The 10,917-nt window shown below is 36.0% G+C and overlaps 2 protein-coding genes across 2 annotated transcripts in view; one reads left to right on the forward strand and one right to left on the reverse strand.

Annotated features, from left to right (window-relative positions):
• Positions 1-2,393, reverse strand: part of tmem63c (transmembrane protein 63C) — a 44,330-nt gene extending 41,937 nt beyond the window's left edge. Inside the window, exon 1 of the mRNA XM_039666922.2 lies at positions 2,255-2,393. The gene's annotated coding sequence lies outside the window, so the exon portion shown is untranslated. The remainder of the gene's footprint in view (positions 1-2,254) is intronic.
• A 542-nt stretch (positions 2,394-2,935) lies between these two features.
• Positions 2,936-10,228, forward strand: zdhhc22 (zDHHC palmitoyltransferase 22). Its single transcript, XM_039666911.2, has 3 exons — positions 2,936-3,286; positions 4,148-4,705; positions 6,901-10,228. The coding sequence occupies exons 2-3, from the start codon at positions 4,150-4,152 to the stop codon at positions 7,185-7,187; spliced, it is 843 nt and encodes a 280-aa protein (XP_039522845.1). The 5' UTR covers positions 2,936-3,286; positions 4,148-4,149; the 3' UTR covers positions 7,188-10,228.
• Positions 10,229-10,917: the final 689 nt, after the last annotated feature.

Raw genomic sequence — 10,917 nt, forward strand, 5'->3', positions numbered from 1 at the left:
CTTTATACAGTCAGTTTGGTAATCATGCATCGCAGAATATCATTCCAAGATGCTCCATAACTGTGTCTTATCCTTGATAGATGGACACTGCCATCGGTGAAGACTGAAGACAGCAAATGTCAGGCATTTATCTTTTTTTTTTTAATAGATTATTCTTTCCGAAAGTGTGACAATTTTTTCAAATACACCATTGAGGATTAGAATCTTATTTCAGCTTGATATAAATTGTGATGGTTGCGCTTTTATCTCTGGGATGAGATAGATGCCCTGTTGTTGTACAAAAAATGATCTGATAAAAGATCTGATTTACACCGACGACTGATCTTATCACTTGGTCAACTAGCTTTATCATCTTCGTTTTGGTAAACAGCATGCTTACACTAGCCAAGCAGGGACCAAATCTTTCAGCATTGAAGATTACTAAGAAAAGCAACATACCAGTGTTAGCATTAGCATTGTTACAGAGCACACACTTTCCTCTTCACAACAGCAGCAAACCCTAAAATTCTGCCCTAACAGAAGCCATTATAAGATCCCAGTAACTCATACAGTCAAAAACACATAACATAACACAACTTACTACTTTTATTATTCCCCTCCAGGCTCATGCAAAGCATGCTGGGTATTGAAAACCCCATTGACAACAATGTTACGATATGCATGTAAAAAGGACTATTCATGAATTCTTTGCTAAAAAAAAAAATTCTAAATTTGTGCGTTGTAACCATAGAGGTTGTAACATTGCTTTCATAACAATTCACACATAATTCACATTCTCATTTGGATAGTTTAATGCATATGTATTTTTTTTAATTAACTGCTTTTAATCACAATGATTATTCTTATCAGAGTCTCACATTACTTTTTTTAAATGATAAAACAGCATAAATTAAAAGATGTGCATAACAAATATTACCATGATGTCTAAATCTAATAAATGTCCACCTAAAACATTTGTAATTAAACTAGGGCTTTCAAACGATTAATCGCATCCAAAATAAAAGTTTGTGTTTACATAATATATGTGGGTGCACTGTGTATAATTATTTTGTATATATATATATATATATATATATAAATACACACACATGCTTGTATATTTAAGAAAACAAAATCTTATTTATATATAAAATATTTATATTTATTATATATAATATAAATTATATATAAATCTATGTACAGTATATAAATTAAAATATTTCTTAAATATATACAAGCATGTGTGTGTATTTATATATATATAAATTATACACAGTGCACCCACATATGTTATGTAAACACAAAGTTTTATTTTGGATGCAATTAATCGTTTGACAGCCCTAAATTAAACATTTAAATAATTATATTTAATAACAATTCTAGAAAAATAGGCAAAATAGGCTTCATTCAATGCACACACACATATATGCATACATACATACAGGGTGATTAATACATATATGATTAATATACTGTGTGTATATATATATATATATATATATATATATATATATAATCTTAAATAAAATGAATTCTATTGTTGTTCTATTGTCACAATAAGAAACACAATATTGTTTCATCTTGTGTGTTTGTTGACATGTTCATGACAGGTTCGATATTCACCCTCTAACAGTTCAAGTAATAGAATAATAGCCTACTTTTTGATTCTCAAATGAAAGATTAGAGACCACCATTCTAATTGTGAAAGTTATTATGCATCATCGCGGCTTCTTGGCAACAGCGTGGAGAAATCTATCCGCCCCCATCCTCTTATTTGTAACGCGCAGCTTTGACTTGTTCCCCATTCAATGCATTATCCAGACATTAAACTCCCCGCTGTCAGCGTGTGTGCACTCATACAACCATTACCAACAGCAGAACAGAACTTTAAGAAGATAATACTACAAGAGCCCACAATAAATGCACAACGTGCGCACTCCCATGTCACAATAAAACAGCGGGGAGCACGAGACGGTAAACAAACAAGCCAAAAAAAAAACAAAACCTAGTGCCATCACCCATCACAATGCCCATTTAACCTCGAACGGTTCAATTATTTATGTATCACCCCTCCTCTATGTTTAGCACCCATGCATTGGTCTCTGCTGCAATAGCGTTTTGCATACAATTGCTACAGCTGTTAAAAACGTCCACTTTTAAACCCCGTTGAAGTTCCGAAATAATCATGGAATCGTTGGTTGAATAATTGAATAATACGATATAACTGAGAACAGTTCATCGCAAGCGATGTGAATATAACAATAGTGCGGCTTACCTTTGAAACACCTCCTGTGGTTTATGTCCGGTTAGATGCTTCAGTGTGTCTGCATCAGCACCAGCACAGTGAGCACACACGGGGAGCGCCCTTCTTAGGGACCGTCTGTGAAGGGACACGCCATCAACACACACGAAAACTGAAGGCTCGTGCGAACTATAAAGTTTTGACTGTTTTTCTGGGGATCACAGGTGTGAGCTTGTTAGCATGGCTCACATCATAGAATGCTAACTTAATAACTTAATATAAAACAATGGAGAGAAAATGTAAGGGATAGTTTACCGAAAAATTAGAATTCTGCCATTATTTACTTACTCACATCACATGTTGTATGAGTTTCTTTCTTCTGCTGAACACAAAAGAAGATATTTGGAAATATGTGGGTAACCAAACAGTTGATGTCACCCATAGTAGAACGAACCAATGGTGCCCCAAAACTGTTTGGTTACAGCATTCTTCAAAATATCTTCCTTTAAAGGTTGTGTTCATCAGAACAAATATATATACAGGTTTGGAACTACTTGAGGGTGAGTAAATGTGTTAATTTTTTTTTTTTTGGTGAACTATCTCTTTAAATAAACGTGTCTGCTAAAAATTAAGCGTTGGATTGCACTGCCATCTGCTGGAGAAAGTTGTACGTGCGTGTCGTCCATCGATAACAATGAGTCGAGGTGGGGGAAACAGTATGATTCGGCGGTATATAGGGATATAAAATCACAAAGCAATATAAAATAATAAATAAACATACCTATCACACAAGTGTAGCTATAACGTTACAAGTTTGTCTGATTTTCTTTTAGTGAAGCTGAATGATGATGTTGTAGGCTACCCACACCAACAGGCGGCGGTGCTAAACCACTGAGAGGCATTGCGAAGAGATGCGTGCTCCGTGTTACAGAATGATAACTGATTTAGTAACGTTATTTCTGAATGAATTACATGTGGTTTATCTCCTAGCACGAGGGTGAGGGATGAGCTCGAGCTCCAGTGCTGCTGATCCATCAGCTCCTCCTCTGGTCTAACCGGCGTCAGGTAACCGAGCAATATCCTCATCCTGCTCTATAATATGCGTTTCAATAGGCTAGCATTATATGTGTCGGGCCTCATAGTTCCTTCCTCTATTCATTACAAACCATGTCTATAAAACGTTAGTTGGTATTAGAATTTAGTATTAGACAATCCTTCACATCACATCCTTCTCTCGCGCATTTCATGATCACTAATAAAAACATATGCTATGCCTAAACCCTATATTAACCCATAGGATGTAAATGATGTGCTGTGTAACAAATAGTACAGTTTAGTTTCGTTGATAAAATCGGTTGGCGTCTTTTTTAATTAGCTCATGTGTGCACATTTAACTATGCTAAAGTATTAAATATGCAGAGACTTTTAGGTAGTCTGTAGATTTAGGCTATTTATTGCTTATTAAAAAAGTGTAAACACTGTGGCTTTCAACATTGCTTATTACGAATCAGAATTAGCAACTTGGGCTCATCCAATGGTGTGAGTTAGGGGCGGGGCTATCTTTTTTCCGACCAATGGAAGACCAGGGAGTGATATATAAAAATATATATATTTCCAATTATTTATTTAAATTATTTATTTATTATTATTTATTTATTTTAAGTCCGATTTTTTCCGGCCACACATGAAGACAAGATAAAGTATTTCAGTTAAGTTCGTTTGGACTTACTTTATAATTGATGGCAAATTATCTTTACATATCTTAACATTATCTTAACACTATCTATTTTTTTTTTTAAACTGCTCCTGTTCCAAAGTTTACAGTTTCTTTCATAATTATCGGGATGCACTACTGATACCAAATCCAAGATAAAATATATGATTTTATCATCTTCAGCTGACTATTTTGTTTTATTAATTTAACAGGCATGTTGTTCAGGATGGTGAAACTCAGACTACTCAACACGATTGCTCCTGCATACTTCTACACGGCAACCGTGGTCACGTTCGCCCTCTACTTCCTCCTCTTCATGCCCACTGTATTCCAAAGGCAAGATGTGATGTTAAATCCAACCATGCTGACCCACACTGCCGTCTTTCTATTCTTCATGGGGAACGCGCTGGGTAATTACACAATGACTATATGGTACCCATCTGAGAGTGCCAACGAAACAGTTATTCCAGTCTGTTCACCCGACTGCCCAGACAGAATTGACGCACACTACCTCCTGAATGGACGCCACTTCTGTAAAGTGTGTAAGAAAGTGATTCTAAAACGGGACCACCACTGCTTTTTCACAGGAAACTGTATTGGGAATAGGAATATGCGCTACTTTATTATGTTCAGCATCTATACGTCCTGCTGTTGTCTCTATTCATTGGTAATTGGGGTGGCGTATCTTACGATGGAGTACTCCATTTCCTTTGAGAACCCACTGACATTCCTCTCTCTTCTGCCACTCTCGACGGGTTACTTCTTCCTTGGTAAGTGCAATGCTGGGTTCAGACAGAGAATGTCTAATTGAAGAGAATTGGCACTGGCTGGTTACTTCCGGTTTCTGGACTGGCTGCAGTAACACGTCTCTGTCCATGCGGGGGCGCTTCACCCCCAGAAATCCACTTTTCTCAGGATGTAATTTTTTGTCAAGTAATTTTAAAGTTGCATTCAAACGGGAGGGCTAAGATAATACACTCAGCTGAAAATTGCATTTTTAAGTTCAATATCGGTTCTAAAAATCTAAATAAATGCGAAATTATTTAAATTTATTCATAAAAAAATGCAGACGAACAATTATAGTGGAGGCACTTCGCAACTCGTTGAACACTGGAATTAGCATTAAGCTAACACACCGCTTTTGTAGTTTGTTTATGCTCTTGTTCCCGGAAGTCAGCCGCTAGTTCCCTCCCCTTCCGGTCAACCATCATGGTACCTTGGGTTCTTCTCATTTCTTATTTGTGCATCCTCGTTTCCTTTCCTTGCTTCCTTTCCTTGCGTCTCAGCTCCACCCCCTGTAGGACGTGAGGGAAGGAAGCGAGGAAAGGAAAGGAGGACAGAGGAATCGAATAAAAGCTTTTTTATATATACATTGGAATACTTGATCACTCGAGTGTCACTCCACAGTGTCATCAGCAGCGCTAAAAGGATCTGCCCTTATATTGTTGATGTTTGGTTATTTAATAAATTCATAATAAATAATAATAAAGATAGGCTATACTGTTGAAATATCTGAGATGTGTGGCTTATATAAACTGCAAAGGTAAAGTATAAATTAAAATGATTGTGACCGATGTGAAGGGGGAGGAGAATTGACACGTGCGTCACGTTTAGTCAATATAACAGTTCCGCGTAGGATGCACCTGTGTATCCTCGCTTATGACTCCTCAGGAAGCCTCCTATCTCCTCGATCCTCGACTCCTCATAGTGCAATTAGAGAATGGGCTATATGCACGCATAAGTTCCGCATTTGACGTAAGGATGCTCGTCCATTTCCGGTTGTGTAGATTAAAGCGGAGGAAAACCGGAGAAAACGGGATTATGGCAGAGTCTTCAATATTTACTGTCCTCCCGTCTTTGAAACGAAACGTACATACGTTTAGATATAATTTTATATATAGTTATGTTTATTTAATATAATTTTTAAAAGAAGCAAAAACACAACGAGGGGTGTCTGTTTTATCTGTTTTTGTGACTAACGTTTCATTAGTATAACCATGGAGTATAAAATTCAATATAAATTCTCGGTATTGCATTGGACTCTATGATCGGCGGAAGTTATCGAGCATCCCTAATGCTTCACCGGAAATACCGCCGTGCATAGAGCCCATTGAGATGTCCTTCAAGATGGCTGAGCTCGATCGGTTTCCGGGTCATAGGAGGGAGGATAGAGGAGCGAGGAGACGAGGAGGGATATTGAGAAGCACCCCAAATTTCAGAAAAATATTAAATGGTAGTCGCCCTGAATTACACATATGATGTTTGTCAATTTAAAAGATACATTTTAAAGTCAAGAAAGTCGCAGTTTGATGTAAAACTGTTGAGATAAGACTGTGAAAATACAATATAATTACAAAGACTACAAACCCCAAAGACGCATATTTTCTCTCAATGAATGAAGCTAACTTCACTGAAGCGAACGTCTGTCATTGTTTCGATAGTCTTGCGTTATAATCGTAACATTAGGAGTGTTTTGTACCAGACTGCACACACACGAGCAATGGATCTCGCTCGTTGTTTCGCTTCCCGGGAGATGTAGTTCATTGAGCGATTTTCACATAAAACTAAATGCTACTCTTCTGTTTTATAACAAACTGCGACTTTCTTGACTTTAATAAAATAATTTTTTAAATTGACAAACATCATATGCGTAATTTAATGCACAGTTCAGACGGAATAAAAAGACAAGTTGTCTCTCGACATTGACTACCATAGGCTACATATTTTTTCCAAAATAAAATAAGGTCCCATGACCCGGAAGCGGAGGGGAGGAACTTAGCGATGATTGGTCGGACATATTTCTTGTCCACACCACACTACGAATTTAAGAGTCACAATCGTATAATCTGACACAGCTAACTATCGTAACAAAACAAAAATATCATGTAGCCTGAATCTGGCATAATCCAGCCTGGCTTTCTTGATTTTTCTCAAGGATAAGACAACTTTTTTTTTTTTTTTTCAGGTTTGATTTCAGGTCTCCAGTTCTTTCTTGTTGTAATGCTGTACATCTGGCTGGGTATCGGACTAGTGAGTGCCGGCTTCTGTTGTCAACAGCTTCTACTAGTAGCCCGAGGGCAGACCTGGTGTGAGCTGCAAAAAGGGTATCTGTCAGAGAGTCGGGGGACCTGGCGTGCCAACCTGACCGATGTTTTTGGTTCCCGTTGGGCTGTGGGCCTTTTCCTGCCAGTTCAGACTGTTGAGAGCGTACCTGGGAATTGGCAGGTCTACCATGACCACAAACATGACTGAAAACCCTATCAGTGTGTTTATCATAATTGGACCTGTGTGGACCAGATATTATATGTGATAAGGGCTTCAGTTCATGTGACTTGTATAAGCCTGTGCAATTGACCTACCTTTTTAGTGGATTTCTGTCATCACCATGCAAATTAGGAGAACATTATGTCACTAAGATGTGGTAACCCCCATATCTATCCATCAGCACGGTCCTGAAACTTAATTTGAGCCCTAGAGCAACGGTAACCTCAGAGAAGGAGGCCAGGATTGAAGGATGGATTTACAAAACAACACACACTAGGAAATCAGCACACTGTTACACAAGTGGCCTGCTAAATTGTGGGTGACTTTTAGTTTAGTTAGTAAAATTTCCAAACAGGTAATGCATTGTGGGAAATGTTCTTCCACCCTGGTCCACGTTAATATGACAAAATATTAGGGGTGTAACAATATCCCGTGTCACAATATATCGCCACAGTATCGTTGATAGTGACAATATGTATTATGTGTAGTTCACCCAAAATTTCAATTTCTGTGTGAGGAAATAATTCAAGTTTACAGAGTTTTAGTGTGAGTACTACATTATTAAACTATTATATATAATGATGAATATAATGTATAATAATGCAATGGGGGAATATTTGTGGGTCCACATATCTTATTAACATAAACACCAGTAAAAAGTGGCCTACATTATTTTAAATATATGTAGTCAGTGAAAGAGTGCAATAATATTCATCTAAAATAGTTCTGTATTTTCAGTTTCAGAATCATGAATATTTTTATTCTGATGTCACCATTGTCCTGTGCATTGTGTTACCAGCACCAAGTCCACAATGTAATAACGAATTTAGCATTTTAATCAACAGTACATTTTTTGTTAACCTTTTACCACATCGCAATAATATCCAGTATCGAATCATTACATGAGAGTATCGTTACACCCCTACAAAATAAATACTAAAAATAAACATACCAAGTCACCACCCTTCACAAGTTACAACACCTGTATTCAGCAAGGATGCATTAAACTGTGACAGTGAATACATTTAAAATATTAAAAATAACCTTTGCTGTTCTTTTGAACTGTATATTAATCAAATAGTTTCCACAAAAATATTAAGCAGCACGACTATTTTAAAAAATTCAGTTTAAATTGTAATAATATTAAATCAAACTAATTTGAGATACTGAACTGGAATTAATGTATCGATTTCTGAATGCACTCACTGATTATCACGATTTTTGTTTGTGAATGATTAAAATGTCTCCACAATCTGTTTTTGTTGGGAAATTGTAGTATTGTGCTATCAGTCCAAAAATATTGTGTAGCCTACACAGCGTACATTCACATCAAATGTTAAATACGCAAGGTTTGGGTTACGCTCACCACCACGAAAGTTTATCATTTGCATGCGTTTTTAAGTCTTGCCTGTTCTGACATAAATAAGCTTTTCTGAGCACGTAAAACTTCGAAAAGCCTGTCACACAGCACGCGAGAACTGAACTAAGTTTTCTTTCCCGTCTTAACCTGTCAAATACATGCAAGGTTTACATAAACACAGTTGTTTCTATCTTAAGTGAAAGTAAATTATGATTATGCATGCGTTTCATTATATTGGATCTGTGCATTACAGCAGCCTAAAAAACACTACCGTCTGTCATTAATGTCATCAAAATACAGAGAAAATCCCTCACTACTCTTGACTGAATAACGTCAGTAAGAATCATTGTATTTTAAATTTACAGTTAAGTCTATGTAGTGTTTTAGTCATTTTTGAACGCCACTGTTACAGTAAATGCACCTATTATATTCAATTTGTCCTATTATTTGTAATTTTCATCTTTGTTCCTATTATTAACAAAAAATAAAACAATAATAAGATATTGGTTGTATCTGTTATGATGGTGCAAGGAGATGAACCCAAAAGCAGACAGAGTGCAATGAACACAAGGTATATTGGTACAAAATCAGGAAAACAAAACCCTCGAGGGGTCGAAACACGGACGGGACAAAGACTCAGGCTGACAAGACTAGACTATGACTGCACAACCAACAGACCAACCAAACCGTCTAGTAAATGCTCACAATGACAAGACTTTCCACAAGGTACTCACATGTATTCGCAATGAACCGACACAGGACAGCAAACACGAGGGGATTAGGGAGACTAATGATAACAGGTGACATAGGTAAAGCAATAATGACAAAAACGAGAATAACAAGGGGCGGGGTTAGGTAACGAGACAACACAAGCACATGGCCCTGTCATGATCCTAAGAAAATCAAGGACACTAGGGCAGAATCATGACAGTATCGCCCGTACTTTGGCCTAAATTGTCTGTTTTTCTTTTATTTCTTTTTTATACATTATAAGGCTAAAAAATGTAATAGGGAAATTAGTTTGGATGAACTGCTCAGTGATTCGTCTTAAAAACCAAAATGAAAAGGAATCGTGATAAGATTGTGGAGCGTGATCCTGTCTGAAGAAAAACATTAGTTAGAAAGATAATTATAAAACCTTCATTTTATTACACTTTTTTTTTTTTTGAGTTTGGTGCTATATTAAAATGTTATTTACATTTCCCCAGACAACGAATTTGCTAAAAACAATTGTGGTTATTTACAGCAAGCAATAGTTGTATGTGTATTATTTTGTGTGTTCCCTTATCCAACACAGTCAAATTAATTAGTAATAATGGAGGGTCACACTGTTCTGTAACTGAAACCCTCTTATAAAACAGCAATCCACTATTAAGTTTCATGTCAGTGTTTAAATTATTATAAGTGCTTCGCTCTCAGTCCTGTGATGTTTTGAAACATGGTCCTCGATGTCTATCTAGACTGGATTAGTTGTCTGGCTTAGTTGTTCAGAAACGGGAGTTTATTGTTCATTTCCATTGCCATTTCCAACTGCACTATCAATGCTAAGATTATATTATGTATATAGATATATTCATTTTTCTACTACCTAGTTAGCAGTTATACTCTTGTGAATTAATACATCTGTATTTGATGCATGGAAAATATGGAATACAATAATGAACCTATACATTTTCTGTGTTTTATTTATTTTCAAGAAAATATATATCTGAGATAATTAACTCGTTAATTCAGAAAAACAGAGCAAAAACTTTTTTCCAGAATAATTTTGATTTTTTGATTTTATGAATCTTTTTGAAAAAGATTTTGTTTCCTCAAGTAAATGCAATACGCTTCTGTAATATATTTATATAAAACTATTAAATATTACTATATAAAACTATTAAACAATTTAATAGTTTCAGAGATCTTCGATCTTTAACTTCTATCTTAAAACACATTACAACATGATTTACTGAACAAATCATTGTTCAAACTTGAAACTTGTTCAAACCATGCAGTGCATAAATTGAAATTTATTTCAAATGCCTTTATTTTTTTAAGGCACATAAAAAGTCAAATGATTTCAGCACAACACTAATACTAAGACTATTGCATAGATTTCTACAGCAAAAAAATAAATACAATTGTGTAATATCGGCTTCTGATAAATCAACAACTTGTTCAATCCCAGCGCATTCATTACTCTAGTACCTGCTTTCCCAAACACAAACAATCTGTATGCATGCAGTATAACAGATTGCTACAGGAAGAGAAAAAAAAATCAACCTGTACATTTGCCAATTTGCCCATTCACACCCAAACTGAAAGAAAAATCACACTCTCTATGCAAACGTCCCACTTAAAGGGTTAGTTCAC

This window comes from Pimephales promelas, chromosome 15 (genome assembly GCF_988280905.1).
Source record: "Pimephales promelas chromosome 15, fPimPro1.hap1.1, whole genome shotgun sequence".
In the NCBI taxonomy this organism is placed as follows: Eukaryota; Metazoa; Chordata; class Actinopteri; order Cypriniformes; family Leuciscidae; genus Pimephales; species Pimephales promelas.

Bases quoted from the DNA above. Each gene is read 5' to 3' on its own strand.
- zdhhc22 (XM_039666911.2), top strand. From the start codon at position 4,150: ATGTTGTTCAGGATGGTGAAACTCAGACTACTCAACACGATTGCTCCT. The intron at 4,706-6,900 runs GTAAGTGCAATG...TTTTTTTTTCAG, and splicing joins GACGGGTTACTTCTTCCTTG to GTTTGATTTCAGGTCTCCAG.